This window comes from Manis javanica, chromosome 4, assembly GCF_040802235.1.
Source record: "Manis javanica isolate MJ-LG chromosome 4, MJ_LKY, whole genome shotgun sequence".
In the NCBI taxonomy this organism is placed as follows: Eukaryota; Metazoa; Chordata; class Mammalia; order Pholidota; family Manidae; genus Manis; species Manis javanica.
The window spans coordinates 173,325,949-173,349,302 of NC_133159.1; the positions used below are offsets into that span (position 1 = coordinate 173,325,949).

Here is a 23,354-nt window from a genome sequence, read left to right on the forward strand (position 1 = left end):
AGAACACCTCTTCTCTTTCTTCATGAAGAGAAGGATGGAGCATATGAGCTTGACTCCCTTTTATAGCTCTTCCTCCATTTTCCTATGTATAAAGTGGCGTTTTTGAGACACTGCTTCATAAAAAGGACCCTTTTTTGACTTCCATGTGTTTTTTGTATTTTTATGACATAGGCTAGAATCCTTCTAGACTTCTTGAAAAGCCCCAACTCTTTGTGATAAATGAGGAAAGGGCTACATATTTGGGAAGTGAAAAAATTCATCTCAAATTTCAAAATAGATGCATCTGTGTGTTGACCTCCTACATCTTGCCTTTGGGTTCAATGAAGAAATAGAAGAAAAAGGTTTACAAAGTTCATCACCTAGGTAACTCTCAGAGTGTTTGTGACCTTTCGTGGGATGCATCCCCCCTAAGCATTTGATGACATCAGAAGGCTGCTACACGCTGTACACCTTCATCCGAGGAATCAACTTGGGAGCCAGTGTCCTCTGATCCCTGCTTGTCCATTGACAGTAAACTGTGGTTCGTGGGGTCAAGTGGGAAGCATTTGCAGGCTGTCACATCCAAAGTTAGATCTAGAGCCCAGAGATCCAGCTGATGTATTTCTTTTGCAGCGACATCAGAAAAACCATTACCCTCGGCGGGGGTTCTGGGGGTTAGAAGCAAAAGTGAAGGTATTAATTCCTCATGAACTTGAAGGAAAAAAACCAATGATTTCTTGGAAACCCTTCCTTTCTGTACTTATTTTGAAGTAGGACTGTTAAATGACATTTTCTGCCTCTTTTGTTCCCTAGAGAAGCCTTACCTATAGGGAGGTTAACAAGGATTTTTCTCAAAAAAAGGAATCTTAGCAGGCTTACTCTTTTCACCATAACCTCTTCCTATAACCTCTACGCTTACAGGCTTGGAGACTAGAGGAAATCACTGGAAATCAACTACCAAGTGCCAGAACAGCTCGACTGCCTTTCTGCCATGTTCTTCAGGCCTATTTAAGAGGCTCGGTGCCCAGCTGATCAGTCTGGTGGCATGTTGGAGTGTGTTGGAGGCCCACCCAGACGTTGATACTATCTGATTCAGAGGAACTAGTATAAAACAGAGACAATCAAATATAGTTCCCAACATGTTCAGGAAGGACAGTAAAAAGAGGCACTGGATATTTATTTAGCTGATGACAAATGTATGGCTCGAGAGGCGCAATCTGTTTTTATTCTGTGGATGCACCAAATAGGCCTTCTTGGAAGCGGTCAGGGGAATTCAAGTAGGCAGAAATCCTCTGGTCAGCACAAACTTCAAACTAGCAATTCTCAAGACAGCATGAAGCTGCTTTTTAGTGTCAGCTACGGTCAGGAGCGTGTGTTGTGGCATTTGGAAGAGGAATTAGGGCAGTTAGCTAATTGCACGCTTGAAAATGACAAGCCACTTGAAAATTCAAAAGTCTGACTCAAATCCAAAAAGAAATTGGTGTAGCTTTGAACTCCACAGTTGTTATTTTTTACAGAATTTCAAGCACTTCCTATTAAAACATGGAAAATTTGCTTTTTCCCCCTAACCTTATCTTGGGTATTTTCTATTCTTAGCCCATGTTTTGAAGTGTTCTCAATTTAAAAGATGGGGAGAATGGGTTATATATCAGTTATATTAATTCAATAAGCAGTCTTGGTTTGCTGTGTGAGTATTTTCCATCAGTTCTCTGCAGTAGCGCTTGTGGTAAATCTGGGTCTTTCAGATCAGAGGCCATAAGTCAAGACATAGTCTATGGGCCAGCAGTCTCTGGCCAGGTCTTAGGAGTCCTAAACACTTTAAGAGGGGTCAGCTCTAAGGTGGGGTACTTTCTCCATGTTTTCTTTATGCATCTTAACAAAACTTCTGGGGGAAGTTTGCATAAGCTTCCAAAATGAAAAGATAAGATATCCTGACTTTAAAGGACCTCTCTTAATAAAAGCAAGTGTTTACATTCCTCTACCTGAGAAGAGAGAGCCTTATTTGATTATCTACTAAACAGAAGTTCAAAAGTAAGCAACATCGCAAAGGTCTCTGGCTAGTTAAAGAGGCTATTGTAACGTTTGAGAAACCAGCACTTCCTAACTATGATTCCCTCGGTTCAGCTGTGGACCAATAAAAACTGGTAATGGGTAGATAGGGCATGATCCTCGAGCGAAATATGTCAGAGTCAATGTGAAGTTAGGGTCTGATGACTGACTAACTTTCCCTCTAAACAGAGGTGCCTGAAACCAACTACTTGAATACTGAGTGTGGGTTTAATGTTGCATTTGTGCTTTCCACTTGATTTTAGCAAGTTAAGTCACTGAGATTATGGAGAAAACTTTCTGGTGTGTGATTTGCTTTGAACAACAGCTGGAAATTCAGGGCTTTTGGTCATTAGCCTGTTTGTTTACTAGGGTCCATGTGCAAGTGAGAAGCACTCCTGGGATTACATTTCTTCTTCTGTGTTTCTAGGTGAATTTTGATCTGGCAATTTTGGAAGAAGAACTTGTATTTTCTGGGTTTGGGAGGTTGGGAAGGGTGGTAGTGGTGAGGATGTGTGCAAATGACAGATTGAGCCAGCTGGAGATGCTTCTAAATGAATTTCACTTCACAGAAGGGGACAGATGATAGCAATGAGGAGAAATGCCCCGGCACACATGCTCGGGGATTCTCAGGCTCAGCACAATGGTGTTTGGGACTGGATCATCCTTTGCTGTGGGGAACAGTCCCGTGTATTATAAGATGTTTAGTGACATCACTGGCCTCTACCTATAGGATGCTGGTAACACTCGCCCTTATCGGTTGTGTCAACTAAAAATGCCTCCAGATGTTGCCAAATATCCGTCCCCTGGCAGGTGGACTCCACCAGAGGAGCCCTGTAGAATCTCAGGAGACAGGCACACGCAGAGTCCCAGGCAGGAGTGACAGTTCTCGTTCATTGCCCTCAGACACACCTTCCCATATTCAATCCGGCTTTGACAGTTGATAAATTCCTCTTTCTAATTCACTCTTATTTTTATCCTCAGTTGAGATGAAACTTTCTCTCATAGGATGTCTGGTCACTGAGGTCACTAGGTGCTAGATCTGCCCTCAGTTCCAGATTGAAACTTCTCTCCTCACATCTACCTGTACCCTGTCTCAGGTTCCCTGGCTTCTACCCACTGCATTGCCTGGAATAAACTGGTAGGCTGCTTTATGTTGTTTTGGTTCAAAAACTTCCTCTCTCTCTTTCTCTTTCTTTCTTTCTTTTTTTTTTTTTTCATTTCGTGTTGTTTTAAACCACAGTTCCTCAAAGTGTCTCAACCACTCCACTCCCTAAGGGCACCTTGCCCCCTCCTCCCCCCATTATTATTAGCCTGTGTGGGTGGAGCAGAGCTCATGTCACACATAATTAGGTCTCATTTGCTCAAAATGATCCATCAGCACAAATTCCAGCAACCGAGTATCAGTCACATTTTGGTTTCTTCGATGTCAGGCCGAGTTCCTTTCAATTCATGTGTGATTTTGTGGCCCAGCGGGCAGAGGAGTGCTGGAGGCTGCCTTGCAAATCATAGTTTTCAAAATCATCCTCTTCTCCATTCTGTAACATGGGGTTCCCACGCCAAATAAACTGCTCCTTTGCTTTCTTTGACACTCTAAGGCCGGGGGTGGCCAAGGGGGTGGGTGGAGGATAGGGACGAGGGGTTGGCCTCTTCGTATTGCAGTTTTATTCCTGCTGCCTCTGGTATCACATGTTATTAAAATGTTTGTGTGTATAGATACTTGTGTATACAGAATGCAAGCCAGGTGACAGGAGTGCATAACTGCAGAGTGTTTCTAAGAATAATGGTGAAGTCACCAACGGGGAGTGTTTTGTCTTTCATCAGCCAAGAGGTCGTAAACAAGTGGTGTAGCCTTAGCCATTTCACAGGTGCGTTGTTTCTGTCTCAGGCAGGTTTGACTGGGAATATAGAAAAGCAAATTATGCTTCCCGGGGAATGAGAGCAAGGAGAACCAGGTATTGAAGAGAGTGAAGAGATAACAAATTAACATAAGGAACACCTGCCAATTTCATTGCCAATCGGGAGGAAGTAAAAGCTGTTTTGAAGGAAAGTAGGCATGTAATTTGAAACAGAAGGGATGCGCATTAGAATAATTACTTTATGTGTCATTGGTAAAATATTAAGGAAAGTACGTGTCACACACGCACACACACACACACACACACACCTATTCCTCCCATCAAAGTATGCCTAGAGTGATTTAAACATAATTTGTTAAGTGTAACAAAAGAGGAAAGTCAAGTTAGGAGATTTATGTGTTCAGTATGTTTTTAAAGCTACTTATGTTTAGTCTGCTATAGGTTCTGAAATCCTAGTCTAGGGAATGTGCAGATGGTTTCTAAAATCTAATATGATTAATTTTTTCTCTTTAAGCTTGAAGAAGAATTCCAAAGAACGGCCGACATACCCAGAGCTCATGGTATGTACTGTTAACAGGGGCACCAGGTCCAAGCTGTGTATGTATGCGAGGGTGAAGTATGTGTATGTGGCATCCAGTAAAGATAGAGTGACTAAGAACTAAATTGTAATCAAACACCTGTATTGGAAGAGCTGATTTATTGAGACATTGGTAACTGGAATTGAACTCACCAAGAAAAAGCAAGAGTTGAGTCTTTCACTTGTTCTAAATCTTTAATATAACCTGGGCATATCACCATTTTTAGCTATGTTTTTGCATGCTGATAAACCTGCCATTGTATACACCCAACTGCGTCTGTCACATTTATAATTTCAAGGTTTTGAGATATTAAGAGTCATTAGTTACTAATATAATATGAAGGAAAGATGACTTCAAGGATTTCAGTACTGAGGAAAACAAGTGCTATGTGACTGATGAATGTTTGATAAAATACTTGGGATTTATTGGACAAACTTCTTCTTGGTGCGTATTTAGGGAGGAAAGAATCACTCTGTTTCCTCCCCATTTTCCCTTTAGTGAGAAGAAACAAAACAACAGCTTATTAATTTGAATCACACTCCCTCAGCATTCACAGCTTATCATTTGCACTGTCTGTCAAAAAAGGAGTGAAAATAAGACATCAGAGCTGTTGTTTTAATGTAGTTCCTCTTAAACTATGGTAATTCCAATTCTAAGCTAATCACAGATGATTCTTTAATATAGACAGCAGGGATCTAAACTTGGCAATTCCGCTCTAAGTATAAGGCACAGTTTTTGAGGAAATATTACAAAATTCAGATTACTCATTTATGTTAACATCTTCCTAGATTTGTTTCAGTTATCAAAGTTACAATTTTTTCAGCAGGAAAAGTTTTGCTCATGCAGAATTTCAAAAACAAAAGAGCCAGCATTGACACCGTTTCTTGCTGGAGCACAGTTACTCAGCGGGGATTGAATGCTGGCGTTCATCCCGTCCCACCACAAACAGTCTTCAAGACCAACTCAGGGCAGGAGACAGAAGCACAGGACCCTGATAGCTTTTAACAGATGGTGTAGTGTGGTTAGGTGGGTCCAACACGGAAAAAGTAAAGCTTGTTGGCCATGTGTATGTCTTCCTTGGAAAAATGCCTTTTCAAGCCCTGTGCCCATTTTTAAATTTGTTTTTTGCAATTGAGTTGTATGAATCCTTTATCTATTTTGGATGTTAACCCTTCATCAGATATGAGGTTTGCAGATACTTTCTCCCAATCCCTAGGTTGCCATTTCATTTTGTTTATGGTTTCCTTTGCTGTATTGAAGTATTTTAGTTCGGTGTACTTGTTGATTTTTCCAACAAGTACCTGCAAATTTGCTGTCCATCACTAATCATCAGAGAAATACAAATCAAAACCATGATATCACCTGTGCATACCTGTTAGAATGGCTACTGTCAAAAAGACAAGAGATAACAATTGCTGGTTAGGATGGGGAGAAAAAGAACCCTTTGGGCACTGTTGGAAGGAATGTAAATAGGTTCAGCCACTATGGAAACAATATAGAGATTCCTCAAGAAATTTGAGTTGAAATAGAACTACCACATGATCTAGCAGTCCCACTTCTGGGATTGTATCTGGAGGAAATGAAATCACTATCTCAAGGAGATATCTGCACCCCCATGCTCACTGCAGCATTATTTACAGTAGCCAAGAAATGGAAACAATCTAAGTGTCCATCAGTGCATGAATGGATAAAGATTATGTCACATACACAGAATGGAATATTATCCAGCCATAAAAAGAAGGAAATGCTGCCATTTGCAACAACATGGATAAAATATGTATAGCATGGTGACCATATCAACAACACTGTATTCTTGAAAGTTGCTAAGAGATCTTAAAGGTTCTCATCATACACACACAAAAAAATGGGAACTATGTGAGGCTGTGTTAACTAACCTCTCATTGTGTTAATCAACGCATAATATATAAGTGTATCAAATCATCATGTTGTACATTTAAGCTTACACAATGTTGTATGTCAATTATATCTCAGTAAAGTTGAGAAAAATTTAGCTTGGAGATGTCAAGCTGGGAAGAGTTACAGAAAGCTGATCCAGATGATAAGTCATAGTCACAGCCAATCACATGGATGTTCAGTTCTGTTGGTTAAGCTTTCTTTTTTTAAATGCTTTCTTCTTTTTTAAAAAAATTAAAGTATAGTAGATATATAATCTTTTATTAGTTTCAAGTATTTAACACAGTGGTTCACCAGTTACCCACATTTTAAATACTCACCCCAACTAGTCTAGTTACTGTCTGTCAACATAGAAAGATGTTACAGAATCATTGGCTATAGTCTCTATGCTGTACTACCATCCCTGTGACCAGCCTACATTATGATTGAGAGTTTTTATGCCTCTTTATCCCTCTCTCCCTCTCCACTATCCATCCCAGCCTCTCCCCCGTGATAGCCATCAGTCACTTCTAAGTGTCTGTGAGTTTACCACTATTTTTTTTCATTTTGTTTTATTCTGTTTTTAGATTCCACAAATAAGTGAAATCATACAGTATTTGTCTTTCTTTGCATGGCTTATTTCACCAAGCATAATACCCTCTAGGTCCATCCATGTTGTCACAAATGGCAGGATTTCTTCTTTTTTATGGCTGAATAACACCATTGTGTATAAGCACCACATCTTCTTTAGCTATTCATTTATTGATGGACACTTTGATTGCTTCCATATCTTGGTTATTATAAATACTATAGCAATAAACATAAGGGTGCATGTTATCTTTTCAAATCAGGTATTTTGTTTTCTTTGGGTAAATTCCTAGAAGTGGAATTACTGGGTCATATGGTACTTCTATTTTTAGTTTTTTAAGGAAACTCCATACTGCTTTCCAGAGTGGTTTCATCAGTTTACCTTCTTACCAACAGTGTAGGGGTTCCCTTTTCTCCACATCCTCACCAACACTTGTTATTTCTTGTCTTTTGGACAGTGGCCATTCAACCTCGTGTGAGGTGGTGTCTCATTGTGGTTCTGATTTGCACTTCCCTGGTCATCAGTGATGTGGAGCATCTTTTCATGTGCCTGTGTGTTGACCATCTATATCTCTTCCTTTGGAAAATGTCTGTTCAGGTCCTCTGCCCATTTTTAATTTGGGTTATCTATTTTTTTGGAGTTCAGTCATATGAGTTCCTTATTATTTTGGATGTTAACCTCTTATCAGATAAATCATTTATGAATATATTCTCTCATACTGTAGGCTGCCTTTTTGTTCTATTGATGGTATCCCTTGCTATACAGAAACTTTTCAGTTTGATGTAGTCCCATGTGTTCATTTTTTATTTTTATTTTTTTTGAGAGGGCATCTCTCATATTTATTGATCAAATGGTTGTTAACAACAATAAAATTCAGTATAGGGGGGTCAATGCTCAATGTACAATCATTAATCCATCTCAAGCCTAATTCTCGTCAGTCTCCAATCTTCTGAAGCATAACGAACAAGTTCTTACATGGTGAACGAATTCTTACAGAGTGAATAAATTCTTACATGGTGAACAGTACAAGGGCATTCATCACAGAAACTTTCGGTTTTGATCATGCAATATGACCTATAAACCATCAGGTCAAATATGAATATTCATTTGATTTTTGTACTTGATTTATATGTTGATCCCACATTTCTCCTATTATTATTATTATTTTTATTTTTAATAAGATGCTGAAGTGGTAGGTAGATGCAAGATAAAGGTAGAAAACATAGTTTAGTGCTGTAAGAAGGCAAATGTAGATGATCAGATGATCAGGTGTGTGCCTATGGACTAAGTATTAATCCAGGCTAGACAAGGGCAGCAAGACATCCACGGATGCAGAAGATTTCTCTCAAAGCAGGGGGGGTGAGGTTCTGAGCCTCACCTCTGTTGATCCCCAAATTCTCACCTGATGGCCCCCCTGCGACTGTGCCTGTCTTAGGTTGTTCCTCCCTTGAGGAATCTTACCCGTCTCTGGCTAACCAGTCATCTTCCGGGGCCATACAGGGAAATGTAAAGTTGGTAAGTGAGAGAGAAGCCATATTGTTTGCAAAGGTTAGCTTTTTACTTCTTTGCAGATTTATGCCCTGTGGCTTCTATGCCCAGCACTTGTCTCGAGGTATCTTTACCACCTGGAGGAATTATGATACTCAGTAAATTCTATATGAGGCACGAATTCTATTTAAGGTTTGTAATTAGGAAGGAAGAAGAAAAGCTATAGATGTAGCATATGAAGGAAACTTGGGAGGATTGATTATTTCTTTGACATATCTTCTTGTATAGTACCTTAAGTATGTATAGGTTTTAAACTACTAACTAATTTGCACACACCTATTAACATAATAGGAATACGGTGACATAAACAAAGCAAATCTATAATTACCAGCCATCTCCAGTGAAGCCAAGAAAACCATTTAGGCACCCTAGGCATTTGTGAAAATTTATCTATGATATGATGGATATTTTCCAACTGTACTTGAACCATCAGACAAATTAAAGCAGCCCATTTCTGGGATCTGTTCACATCCCATATGTTCTTTTAACCATAGATAGTCTATAGTCATGAGATTTTGGGGTGCTACAACTTGCACCCCTCCCAACTCCTGGTTGAGTTCCAACAGTACAGATCCAGTCAAATTCGTTGTCTCACTGTATGCACATGCCAGCCTAGACATCTCCCTCCTCATTCCTATGGCAAGTCCAGGAGACGGTGGGCTGGATGCAGCCACAACCGCAGCATCGTCCGGATCCCTGTGGAGGCTTTTTGATGATCATCCCCCGGCACGAGTCCTCCAGAGAGTGCTGATGCCGGAAGCTCCTCCTCATATCATATCTTAGTTCATTTTCTGGGTATCCAAGCTAGGCCTTGATCTTCTGCATAGAAACAAACAGACCCTTTGCCCACACTTTGACATGCCCTCTATACCACTGTGCAGAACTCATTGGAGGTCAGCACACAGTAACTGCTTTTTTTTTTTTTTTTTTTTTTTAATTAAGAGAAAGGAATATTATCAGAAAAGAGTACCTCCATAGCTGATCATCTGACACCCTTTAAGTGATCAACATTAAGGATATTTAAAGCATGCGTTGATCTTTGATTTACCAATAGTTTTATCCTGTTAAGGAGTAATCCCCCTTTTCTTTCTTTCTTTCTTTTTTTTTTTTTTTTTTTAATTTTTAATCTACACTTACCTGAAGAATACTATGTTTACTATGCTCTCCGCTATATCAGGTCCCCCCCTAACAACCACATTACGGTTACTGTCCATCAGCTTAGCAAAATGTGGTAGAGTCACTACTTGTCCTCTCTGTGTTGTGCAGCCCACCCTCCCCTTTCTCCCTCCCCCCATGCATGCTAATCTTAATACCCCCCTTCTTCTTCCCCCCCCTTATCCCTCCCTGCCCACCCATCCTCCCCAGTTCCTTTCCCTTTGGTACCTGTTAGTCCATTTTTGGGTTCTGTAATTCTGCTGCTGTTTTGTTCCTTCAGTTTTTCCTTTGTTCCTATACTCCTCAGATGAGTGAAATCATTTGGTATTTCTCTTTCTCCGCTTGGCTTATTTCACTGAGCATAATACTCTCCAGCTCCATCCATGTTGCTGCAAATGGTTGGATTTTTCCACTTCTTATGGCTGAGTAGTATTCCATTGTGTATATGTACCACATCTTCTTTATCCATTCATCTACAGATGGACATTTAGGTTGCTTCCAATTCTTGGCTATTGTAAATAGTGCTGCGATAAACATAGGAGTGCATCTGTCTTTCTCAAACTTGGTTGCTGCGTTCTTAGGGTAAATTCCTAGGAGTGGAATTCCTGGGTCAAATGGTAGGTCTGTTTTGAGCATTTTGATGCACCTCCATACTGCTTTCCACAATGGTTGAACTAATTTACATTCCCACCAGCAGTGTAGGAGGGTTCCTCTTTCTCCACAGCCTCGCCAACATTTGTTGTTGTTTGTCTTTTGGATGGCAGCTATCCTTACTGGTGTGAGGTGATACCTCATTGTAGTTTTAATTTGCATTTCTCTAATAATTAGCGATGTGGAGCATCTTTTCATGTGTCTCTTGGCCATCTGTATTTCTTTTTTGGAGAACTGTCTGTTCAGTTCCTCTGCCCATTTTTTAATTGGGTTATTTGTTTTTTGTTTGTTGAGGCATGTGAGCTCTTTATATATTCTGGACGTCAAGCCTTTATCAGATCTGTCATTTTCAAATATATTCTCCCATACTGTAGGGTTCCTTTTTGTTCTATTGATGGTGTCTTTCGCTGTACAGAAGCTTTTCAGCTTAATGTAGTCCCACTTGCTCATTTTTGCTGTTGTTTTCCTTGCCCGGGGAGATATGTTCAAGAAGAGATCACTCATGTTTATGTCTAAGAGGTTTTTGCCTATGTTTTTTTCCAAGAGTTTAATGGTTTCGTGACTTACATTCAGGTCTTTGATCCATTTTGAGTTTACCTTTGTATATGGGGTTAGACAATGGTCCAGTTTCATTCTCCTACATGTAGCTGTCCAGTTTTGCCAGCACCATCTGTTGAAGAGACTGTCATTTTGCCATTGTATGTCCATGGCTCCTTTATCAAATATTAATTGACCATATATGTTTGGGTTAATTTCTGGGGTCTCTAATCTGTTCCACTGGTCTGTGGCTCTGTTCTTGTGCCAGTACCAAATTGTCTTGATTACTATGGCTTTGTAGTAGAGCTTGAAGTTGGGGAGTGAGATCCCCCCTACTTTATTCTTCTTTTTCAGGATTGCTTTGGCTATTCGGGGTCTTTGGTGTTTCCATATGAATTTTTGAATTATTTGTTCTAATTCATTGAAGAATGTTGCTGGTAATTTGAGAGGGATTGCATCAAATTTGTATATTGCTTTCGGCAGGATGGCCATTTTGACGATATTAATTCTTCCTAGCCATGAGCATGGGATGAGTTTCCATTTATTAGTGTCCCCTTTAATTTCTCTTAAGAGTGACTTGTAGTTTTCAGAGTATAAGTCTTTCACTTCTTTGGTTAGGTTTATTCCTAGGTATTTTATTCTTTTTGATGCAATGGTGAATGGAATTGTTTTCCTGATTTCTCTTTCTATTGATTCGTTGTTAGTGTATAGGAAAGCTACAGATTTCTGTGTGTTGATTTTGTATCCTGCAACTTTGCTGTATTCCGATATCAGTTCTAGTAGTTTTGGAGTGGAGTCTTTAGGGTTTTTTATGTACAGTATCATATCATCTGCAAATAGTGACAGTTTAACTTCTTCTTTACCAATCTGGATTCCTTGTATTTCTTTGTTTTGTCTGATTGCCGTGGCTAGGACCTCCAGTACTATGTTAAATAACAGTGGGGAGAGTGGGCATCCCTGTCTGGTTCCCGATCTCAGTGGAAATGCTTTCAGCTTCTCGCTGTTCAGTATAATGCTGGCTGTGGGTTTATCATATATGGCCTTTATTATGTTGAGGTACTTGCCCTCTATTCCCATTTTGCTGAGAGTTTTTATCATGAATGGATGTTGAATTTTGTCAAATGCTTTTTCAGCATCTATGGAGATGATCATGTGGTTTTTGTCTTTCTTTTTGTTGATGTGGTGGATGATGTTGATGGATTTTCGAATGTTGTACCATCCTTGCATCCCTGGGATGAACCCCACTTGGTCATGGTGTATGATCCTTTTGATATACTGTTGAATTCTGTTTGCTAATATTTTATTGAGTATTTTTGCATCTACATTCATCAGGGATATTGGTCTGTAATTTTCTTTTTTGGTGGGGTCTTTTCCTGGTTTTGGTATTAGGGTGATGTTGGCTTCATAGAATGAGTTTGGGAGTATTCCCTCTTCTTCTATTTTGTGGAACACTTTAAGGAGAATGGGTATTATGTCTTCTCTGTGTGTCTGATAAAATTCCGAGGTAAATCCGTCCGGCCCCGGGGTTTTGTTCTTGGGTAGTTTTTTGATTACTGTTTCAATTTCTTTGCTTGTAATTGGTTTGTTTAACTTTTGTGTTTCTTCCTTGGTCAGTCTTGGGAGGTTGTATTTTTCTAGGAAGTTGTCCATTTCTTCTAGGTTTTCCAGCTTGTTGGCATATAGGTTTTCATAGTAGTCTTTAATAATTCTTTGTATTTCTGTGGAGTCTGTCGTGATTTTTCCATTCTCATTTCTGATTATGTTGATTTGTGTTGACTCTCTTTTTCTCTTAATAAGTTGGGCTAGAGGCTTATCTATTTTGTTTATTTTCTCAAAGAACCAGCTCTTGGTTTCGTTGATTTTTGCTATTGTTTTATTCTTCTCAATTTTGTTTATTTCTTCTCTGATCTTTATTATGTCCCTCCTTCTGCTGACTTTAGGCCTCATTTGTTCTTCTTTTTCCAGTTTTAATAATTGTGATGTTAGACTATTCATTTGGGATTGTTCTTCCTTCTTCAAGTGTGCCTGGATTGCTATATACTTTCCTCTTAAGACTGCTTTCGCTGCATCCCACAGAAGTTGGGGCTTAGTGTTGTTGTTGTCATTTGTTTCTATATATTCCTTGATCTCTATTTTGATTTGTTCATTGATCCATTGATTATTTAGTAGCATGTTGTTAAGCCTCCATGTGTTTGTGAGCCTTTTTGTTTTCTTTGTAGAATTTATTTCTACTTTCATACCTTTGTGGTCTGAAAAATTGGTTGGTAGAATTTCAATATTGTGGAATTTACTGAGGCTCTTTTTGTGAGCTAGTATGTGGTCTATTCTGGAGAATGTTCCATGTGCACTTGAGAAGAATGTATATCCTGTTGCTTTTGGATGTAAAGTTCTATAGATGTCTATTAGGTCCATCTGTTCTAGTGTGTTGTTCAGTGCCTGTGTGTCTTTACTTATTTTCTGCCCGGTGGATCTATCCTTTGGGGTGAGTGGTGTGTTGAAGTCTCCTACAATGAATGCATTGCAGTCTATTTCCCTCTTTAGTTCTGTTAGTATTTGCTTCACATATGCTGGTGCTCCTGTATTGGGTGCATATATATTTAGAATGGTTATATCCTCTTGTTGGACTAAGCCCTTTATCATTATGTAGTGGCCTTCTTTATCTCTTGTTACTTTCTTTGTTTTGAAGTCTATTTTGTCTGATATTAGTACTGCAACCCCTGCTTTCTTCTCACTGTTGTTTGCCTGAAATGTTTTTCCATCCCTTGACTTTTAGTCTATGCTTATCTTTGGGTTTAAGGTGAGTTTCTTGTAAGCAGCATATAGATGGGTCTTGCTTTTTTATCCATTCTATTACTCTATGTCTTTTGATTGGTGCATTAAGTCCATTTACATTTAGGGTGACTATTGAAAGATATGTACTTATTGCCATTGCAGGCTTTAGATTCGTGGTTACCAAAGGTTCAAGGTTAGCTTCTTTAGTATCTTACTGCCTAACTTAGCTCGCTTATTGAGCTGTTATATACACTGTCTGGAGAGTCTTTTCTTCTCTCCCTTCTTATTCCTCCTCCTCCATTCTTCATATGTTGTGTGTTTTGTTCTGTGCTCTTTTTAGGGGTGCTCCCATCTAGAGCAGTCCCTGTAGGATGCCCTGTAGAGGTGGTTTGTGGGAAGCAAATTCCCTCAGCTTTTGCTTGTCTGGGAATTGTTTGATCCCACCATCATATTTAAATGATAGTCGTGCTGGATACAGTATCCTTGGTTCAAGGCCCTTCTGTTTCATTGCATTAAGTATATCATGCCATTCTCTTCTGGCCTGTAGGGTTTCTGTTGAGAAGTCTGATGTTAGCCTGATTGGTTTTCCTTTATAGGTGACCTTTTTCTCTCTAGCTGCCTTTAAAACTCTTTCCTTGTCCTTGATCCTTGCCATTTTAATTATTATGTGTCTTGGTGTTGTCCTCCTTGGATCCTTTCTGTTGGGGGTTCTGTATAATTCCATGGTCTGTTCGATTATTTCCTCCCCCAGTTTGGGGAAGTTTTCAGCAATTATTTCTTCAAAGACACTTTCTATCCCTTTTCCTCTTTCTTCCTCTTCTGGTATCCCTATAATACGAATGTTTTTCCTTTTGTATTGGTCACATATTTCTCTTAGTGTTGTTTCATTCCTGGAGATCCTTTTATCTCTCTCTATGTCAGCTTCTATACGTTCCTGTTCTCTGGCTTCTATTCCTTCAATGGCCTCTTGCATCTTATCCATTCTGCTTATAAATCCTTCCAGGGATTGTTTCACTTCTGTGATCTCTTTCCTGACATCTGTGATCTCCTTCCGGACTTCATCCCACTGCTCTTGCATTTTTCTCTGCATCTCATCCCATTGCTCTTGCATTTTTTTCTGCATCTCTGTCAGCATGTTCATGATTTTTATTTTGAATTCTTTTTCAGGAAGACTAGTTAGGTCTGTCTCCTTCTCAGGTGTTGTCTCTGTGATCTTTGTCTGCCTGTAGTTTTGCCTTTTCATGGTGATAGAGATAGTGTGCAGAGCTGGTACAAGTGACCGCTGGAAGAGCTTCCCTTCTTGTTGGTTTGTAGCCTTTTCCTGGGAGAATAGCGACCTCTAGTGGCTTGTGCTGGGCAGCTGTGCGCAGACAGGGCTTCTGCTTCCTGCCCAGTTGCTTTGGGGTTTATCTCCGCTGTTGCTGTGGGCTTGGCCTGGCTGGGGCTGTTCCTCCAAAATGGTGGAGCCCCGTTGGAGGGGGAGCAGCCAGGAGACTATTTATCTCCGTAAGGGGCCTCTGTGCTCCCTGCTGCCCAGGGGGTTAGAGTGCCCAGAGATCCCCAGATTCCCTGCTTCTGGTCTAAGTGACCTGTCCTGCCCCTTTAAGATTTCCAAAAAGCACTCTCCAAACCAAAACAACAGCAGCAACAATGAGAGAGGGAACAGAAAGAAAGAGAAAAAAAAAAGGAAAAAAAAAGGAAAAAACAAGCGATTTTTTTTTTTTTTTTTTCTCCTCAGGTGCCGGTCCCAGGCACCCGCTCACTGGTCCTGCTGCCCTGTCTCCCTAGCACCAGGGTCCCTGTCCTTTCAAGGCTTCCAAAAAGCACCCACCCACCGGTCCCGCAGGGAAGGAACGCTGAATATTCTTTGTCCTCAGGCACTGGTCCCACGCACCCGCTCACCAGTCCCGCCGCCCTGCCTCCCTAGCACGGGGTCCCTGTCCCTTCAAGGCTTCCAAAAAGCACTCGGCAAAAAGAGAGAAAAAAAAGGGGAAAAACGCGCGATTTCTTCCGTCCTCAGGTGCTGGTCTCAGGCACCCACCCACCGGTCCCACAGGGAAAAATGCGGGATATTCTTTGTCCTCAGGTGCCGGTCCCAGGCACCCGCTCACTAGTCCCGCCGCCCTGCCTCCCTAGCACCGGGGTCCCTGTCCCTTTTAGGCTTCCAAAAAGCACTCGCAGAAAAGAGAAAAAAAAAAAGGGGAAAAATGCGCGATTTCCTCTGTCCTCAAGTGCCGGTCTCAGGCACCCGCCCACCGGTCCCGCAGGGAAAAATGGGGGATATTCTTTGTCCTCAGGCGCTGGTCCCAGCCACCCGCTCACCAGTCCCGCCACCGTGCCTCCCTAGCACTGGGGTCCCCGTCCCTTCAAGGCTTCCAAAAAGCGCTCGCCAAAAAGAGAAGAAAAAAAAAAGGGGAAAAACGCGCGACCTCCTCCGTCCTCAGGCACCGGTCTCAGGCACCCGCCCCCAGGTCTCGCAGGGAGAAACGCGGGATATTCTTTGTCCTCCGGCGCCGTTCCCAGGCACCTCCTCACCGGTCCCGCCACCCTGCCTCCCCAGCAACGGGGGCCCGTCCCTCTAAGGCTTCCAAAAAGCGCTCGCCAAAAAAAAAGAAAAAAAAAAAACCGCTCCGGTTTCTCTCCACCCGCCGGGAGCTGGGGGGAGGGGCGCTCGGGTCCCGCCGGGCTGGGGCTTGTATCTTACCCCCTTCACAAGGCGCTGGGTTCTTGCAGGTGTGGATGTGGTCTGGATGTTGTCCTGTGTCCTGTGGTCTCTATTTTAGGAAGATTTTTCTTTGTTATATTTTCATAGCTCTATGTGTTTTTGGGAGGAGATTTCCACTGCTCTACTCACGCCGCCATCTTGGCTCCGCCCCATTTTTTATTTTTTTACCCTTGCATGGGGAGATGTATCCAGAAAAAAATTGCTCATCCTTACGTTCAAGAGATTTTTGCCTGTGTTTTCTTCTAAGAGTTTAATGGTTTCATGTCTTACATTTAGGTCTTTGATCCATTTTGAGTTTCCTTTTGTGTATGGAGTTAGACAGTAATCAAGTTTCATTCTCTCACATGTATCTGTCTAGTTTTTCCAACATCAGTTATTGAAAGGGCTGTCTTTTCCCCATTGTATATTCATGGCCCTTTATCATATATTAATTGAACATACATGCATGGGTTTATGTCTGGGCTCTTTATTCTGTTTCATTGATCTATGGGTCTCATCTTCTGCCAGTACCATACTGTTTTGATTACTTTAGTTTTATAGTATAGCTTGGAGTCAGGGAGCATGATACCCCCAGCTTTGTTCTTCTTTGTTGGTTAAGTTTTGATTTAAGTCTGAACTATTCTCTAATTGGGTGACCATAAAAGAATGCTGGGAAAAGTTTGAGAATAGACAAGGGCATCTCTTTGGGCCTCCACTCTCTTCTTTAATAAAGGAGCCCCTGGGACTCAGCATTCTCCTGGCTCTATTAAAGTAAGTCCCAGACCCACAGCTGAGGAAGAAAAGATGAGTAACCCTTGAGAAGATCACAGCATTCTACATGTTTGGATCGAGTATTTCCTCCCTGATTATGTTTTTAATAGCCAGTCAGGGGCCTTTTCAGTCCTGGCTGTACTTACGTAACCCCCAGAGCATTTTAAAATTAATTTCACATAAAGGACAATAGACATAGAGAGATTACTGTGGGGTCCTATGAAGTGTGTTATCCTATTTCTAAGTTGTCTTATTTGTCACTATTTTCAGATAAAAGAACATTTGCTATATAGTTCTGGCTATTTAAAATGAAGAACTTTTTTCCCTCCAAGAGACCTCAGATGAACACACTTGGGAAAAAATGCTGAATTCTAGCTTAATGTACATTGACAGCTGTGAATTCTACCTTTTTAATATACTCTAACAGTGTAATCATTTATAGCCTTCATATTAATGTTGTAAGGTCATGTGAGCCTCCTCTACTTTTTATAGCATCTGTCTTTGTGGTACTGGAAATGGACTTGCCTTTTAAGGCCTTAGCTGCTCTCTGCTTTCCCGTGGAATTGAGGTTTTTAAATGGAAAGTCTGAGTCCAAACTCTTTGACTTTAGGATTGGAAAAACACATGCTGAAAGGCTATTGTTTAGATTATAGAAGTTGGTGAAGGCAGGAAAAAAAAATCCCTTTTCCAGGTGAAGAACATTATAATTAAGGCCCCAACCCAGACATGTACCTCTTATGGAAATCTGAAATGTTTTCCCCCCTAATTTGGATTGAGGGGTAGACATGCTCTAAGATCATCTCATTTCCCTATTCTCTCAAACTCCTACTGTGGGGCATGACTGAGTAAGATTTGTTCTTCTAGAATAGGGACCAGCCAGCATTTTCTGTGAAGGGTTATATAGTATGTATTTTAAGTTTGTGGGCTGTCATAAGTACTCAACTCTGTTGTTCTTGTACAAGAACAGCCATATTTAATGTGTAAACACATGGGTATGGCTGTGTTCCAATAAAACTTTATTTCAAAAATAGACAGTGGGCCAGATTTGGCACCTGGCCCATCTGTTGTTGACTCCTGTCTCAGGTGATAACCACCAGAAATGAGAACCAGGCAATGCAAGTGCTTGCCCATGTTCTTCAAATATTCTGGCAAGTTCTAGACTGAGTCACAGTGTGAAGCAAGGATGACTGAACCCATAGACCATCATAGCCTTGAGGCCTGAGGTGTTGTGTATGGAATATGGAGACCACTGGGGACTGCAGCTTGTTCCGATGTTCCTGACAGTGTGTTCATAGATCTCCGTGTTTTCTCCGAGCACACCCAGTGGCACAGCCTTCTTCCTCTTTCTGTACCTGGCTTTTCTTTGGAGAAACCCGCCCTGGGGAACGAATCAGGGTGCCTCATTTGCTCGACTCCTGCTTGCTGCCCTTGCTATTCTTAGTCCATTGCTTATAGAAGGGACCGGGTTTCCTCCCAACTTTTATAGCCTCAAAACCCACAGAAGAAGGCAAGTCACATTTTCCATTTTGACATGCTTTTCTGCTTTCCCCAGGCCCTGCCCTCTGGCTCTTGCAGCATTTCCCTAGCCTGAGAATAAACTGAAAGATACCCAAAGATTTTTTTCTGTTTTGTAAGACTTCAGGTCAGGATATTGAATTCATTCACAGACTCAGGCTGTATCCCCTGACCTAAGAGTTGCCAGCAGAACCAGAGACAAGATGGGACTGGTGGGCATTGGAAACAGCCAGTGAGACAGTCTGAGCTTTGAAGTATCCTGTTTTGATAGTAAAAACTTTTGAGTACATTTAAAAAATCACAAAATGTCCAGAGGATGAGGGAAAGCTAATAAGCATGATGGTCAAACCCTTGGTAAGTGTGCTGGGTAAGTGGTTAGTAATTAAAAATCAAGCTGTTTATTTGTCCAAGGAGCTCAGGATGAAGGGCCCCTCGTTTAGAACTAATGAATACACAGTTAATACCGTGGGTGTCAGGCTCTGAGCCAACACCCAACCTGTACCTTCAGATGGGCAAAAGCAGAAAGCCTCTTTTCTATTTTCTGAGTCAGTGACTACCTGCCTGCCTTTGGGTTTTATTTCTTTGCTCCTTTCCCATTTGCATTGTTTCCTAAAACTTCCATGGGTGGGCATTCAGTTCCCCACAGAGCTGACTCATCCAGCCCTCTGCTGACAGGTTTAAAACGAATATAATTAGAAAACCTACAGCTAGGCAACATGAAGGTTGTAAACTAAAATCACCAAAGTCAGGGGAAACAGAGTGAGTCATCTGACGTCTGCATGCAAAAATGCTCAGATTTAGCTGCTGAGCTAGTCATTGAAAATAATAACCACTAGACAGTCAGGTAGGGACCATTTTTAGGTGGGAGAGGGTGGTTGGGGTACATGGTACTAGGTTCTACCTGAAGGAATTATACTCTTCCACTTGTTTGAATGGTTCTGTTTTCACTGTGAGAACAGGGGATCATGAGCTGACGTATCTCCTTCTTATTAGAGATGTAATGTTCTGGTGTGATAGGTGGGCATTGACTGTAACAAAATTGAGCATTTGGGGGAGGATTTGTCTGATGCAGAGAAAGTGGCTTCATTTTTCTTCCAAAATATTCTCTCTATATGCTTTGACATGTGTCACGTCTTGTGTCGAACAATGCCGATTCCCCCAGCAAAGTTCTAGACTTGATGTTCTTGTAAAGTTTACTGCATCTGAGCTGCATGCATAGAGACCATTTTTTTGCTCATCAATCTTTAATCTCCAAGTTGAATTTTCTTTGGCCCTGCCTAGAGTTAGCCAGTCTATGTTATTTTGCAGATGGATCAACTCTTCATCGAGAGTGAGATAAGTAGAACTCATGGCCGTTAGGTGTGGCTGAGAAAATGGCTTTGTGAACTGTTTCGGTCCAAACCACCTCTTGAATGCCAAGGGGAAAGCAATGCTTTGCCCATTTACTTGTTCCACAAAACTGGTTTCTCATTCTACCACCCACTTCCCAAGAAATGAATGTGTATAAATGTATGAAATAAATATCTCGTTATTTTACCTCTTTATCAGTTTAAAATTACTTTGTAGGGAACAGGGTTATTTGTTACAGTTTGGGCTGTATTAGCTAATCTTTGTACTTTATCATAGATGGGATTTATATAGCCTAATTACATACATATTTTTTTAAAGCAATAGGTACTCTGCAGTGGAATCAGATATCAAAATGGGAGGAAATAGCACCTAAGAGGTATCTTTAAAATGTTTGCATCCCTAGATGTGTATTTGATTTGGGCAGGGGGAGGAAGATACAGCTCAGCCCTAATAGGGGTATTCAGTCTGTTTACCAAACATTTAATTTGCTAATCTCATATGTTGTCAATGGCAAATATTAATACCATGTATTTTTTCTTTTCTTTCCCAGCAACATCCATTTTTCACCCTACACGAATCCAAAGCAACAGACGTGGCATCTTTTGTAAAACTGATTCTTGGAGATTGAAAACAATGGACTTAATCAGTTGACCCTCCTGTGGATTGGTGGGTTTACGGGGTGAAGCAAGTTCACTAAAGCGCCAATGGAAACTCATCTTTGAGATAATTTAACCCTGCCTCTCAGAAGGTTTTTTTTTTCCTCCCCACTTTCTTTGTTTTTTTCCCCTCCAATGGGGGCCTTGGAATCTATAGTATAGAATGAACTGTCTAGATGGATGGAATATGATAAAGGCTTAGGACTTCAAAAGGTGATTAAATATTTAATGATGTGTCTTATGAGTCCTTAAGCTTCTCAGACTTCTCTGGTCTTTTATAAAGCGAATGCATTGGCCCTGGTAAAAAGGTGCTATCATAGTGATGACATTGTCAGTAGATTTGTAGTTTGTCCCAAGTATTATTTTAATATTTATGTTTAAGTGCTTGGTTTGAAAAGATTCCATTTTATGCCAGGAGGGAGACATGAAAGACAGGGTTGGGTTGGCAATATTTATAGGGCTTTTGTTTTTTAAGTTCAGTTGTGTCTGTGGTCCAGAAGAAATTATTTAATATGCATCTGTAGGAGTATTATGAAAATGTCAACAAGGAGCTCTTCTTGTGAAATATCTGTCCCAGCTGTTGTGGCTGTTGTTGTGTCCCCGGATTCCTGCTCAATCCTGGGTTAATAACCATGTATTTTAGGTGAAGTGGCAAGGTGTCCTGGTCAGACTCTTTTCTCAGCTTTGGAAAACACCATCTTTTATCACAGCTCAAAGAGTCACAAGTTTGGTTCTCTTGACATTTGTGGTATAGTTTTAATGGAATGTGATTCATGATGAGATTTTATATCACCTGTGTAGCCTTTTACCTGTGTGTGTGTGTGTGTGTGTGTGTGTGTGTGTGTGTGTGTGTGCGCGCGCATGCACGTGCATTTGATAAATCACAAGTTGGCCAGCTGGCTTCTGTAAACATCCATATTTAATAAGGGAGACATTTGTCAGTCTCCAGAAGAAATGACATGTCAAACCATACAGAGAATTGGTGCCTTCTTTACTTTCGGCCCTATGGATTGTCTTTGTAGTTAATATCCTCTTTTGCGCTCTTTTTTCTTATTCTGTGAAGAAGCCTTACTATTATATGGGAGGACTTGCAATAAAAGAAAAATTAAAGGTAGTTAGTAGTTTTTTGATCAGATGAGGAGACAATGGGGAGAGTTGAATGAATCCCCAGGAGGGGACTGCCAAATTTCCACAGGTGGAGCTGAGGCTACATCTTTCTTAGCAGCGTGCAGTAGCTTGTTCATGGTAGCAGGCCAGCTCCACTGTGGATTCCTAGCAGGCTGATGAATCAGTAAAGGCTCTCATGGCTACATATACCTGTAGGTTCTCTGGATTGCTCAAGGATCAAGGATTGAAGTGATACAGGGAAACTGTAGACCAATAAGACCCAGGGAACATTGCTTTGGACATTGTGCTTATGTAAGACTACTCTTGGAGTACAGGGACAGAGAGTTTTGATTAAAAAGAAGAGGGCACTCGCTGTTTTATTCCTTGCCTGAGATTCACAGATATGGAGGTTATTACTCCCTCAAATCCTCCCCATCTTCCCTTTTCAAAGTTTGAAGTGCAATCATCTGTTTTTCTCTGTATTCTCTCCTTGTCCATGACCTCTAGCTCATAGCAGTTGCCCAGCATATGGCACCTCCTTATACTTCTTGGTGTTCAGTTACAAGAGGTAACCTGTTTGATTAAACATCAGTTTCATCTGCTTTGAAACTACCTCTGCCCTCATCTTTTTTCAGCCAGAAAGGGGTATTATCCTGGTGATTCTAGCCATTCACTTTCCCACCCACTTTCCCAAATCTAGAAGTTTCTCCCTTTGAGATGGGGAGGGAAAAAAAAACCACAGCTGTATTCCTTGCTTTATTTACCCAACTTATGAAAAGAGAAAGTGGTAGAAAGAAATCTGAGGTCATTCCATCAGAGCTCTTGGTGAAATATGTCGAGGTAGAGGGGCTTGTCAGTGCCCTCAACCCAGGTGCACATCGGAATCACTGGGAACTTGGGAGCACCGTCAGTGCCAAGGGCCCAGAGATTTTTGGATTTCATCGGTCCACGGTAGGGCCTGGGAATTGGTATTTTTTGCAAGCCTCTTAGATGATTCTGATGGGCAGCAGGATGGAGAGTACTGGTCTAGTACCTCCTCAAGAGATGTTGACCTAAAAGTTTCTCTTGAACATTTGCAGAGAGTAATGATTGTAGGGTTCCTGAAGTACTGATTTGAAATTTGGGATCTCTTTTTCCCATTTCAGAAACAATGTCATTAGGTATCTTACGTACTAAGGTGGAATGGCTTGGTAGCCTGTTGAATCTAAATTTTGGAAAGTGAGTTTTTTTTTTTTTTTTGAGAACTGTGTTATAAGTTCTAAATAACTAATTTAAAATAAAGGTGGAGATGCATAAACTATGTTTAAGTTGATATAAATTGGGAGTGTCCTGTACATACATACATATTTATGCATACATGTATAATACACATACATATATAAAGAGATAAAGATAGAGAGAAAGGGAGAGGAAAGATATATTCAGGGATGGTTCTCAAAATATTTAATGCACTACCAGCATGGACCATCTGATTATTAGTCCTGTCTATGTCTACCAGTGTATCAGAAAGTGGATATATCTTTACAAAAAAGATTATGCTCTTTTTTCCAGCTGTATTTGATTTGGTACCATATAACCTGTCCATATTATCAATTGTCTTTATGTTTATAAAAAATCTCTCTCTCTATATATATATATATATAT

The 23,354-nt window shown here is 40.7% G+C and overlaps 1 protein-coding gene across 16 annotated transcripts in view; it reads left to right on the top strand.

Moving 5' to 3' along the window:
* The window catches only part of MAP2K6 (mitogen-activated protein kinase kinase 6), a 144,826-nt gene that overhangs the window by 88,437 nt on the left and 33,035 nt on the right, over positions 1–23,354 (top strand). For 9 of the 16 annotated variants that reach the window (XM_073235854.1, XM_073235855.1, XM_073235843.1 and 6 more), the window contains exons 11-12: positions 4,399–4,444; positions 20,498–20,816. In XM_073235854.1, coding sequence (XP_073091955.1) covers positions 4,399–4,444; positions 20,498–20,575 — 124 coding nt within the window. In that variant the 3' untranslated portion in view covers positions 20,576–20,816. Of the gene's footprint in view, positions 1–4,398; positions 4,445–20,265; positions 20,324–20,497; positions 20,838–23,354 lie in introns of those variants that run through there. The other 7 variants (XM_073235850.1, XM_073235849.1, XM_036997389.2 and 4 more) reach the window with 4 other exon arrangements.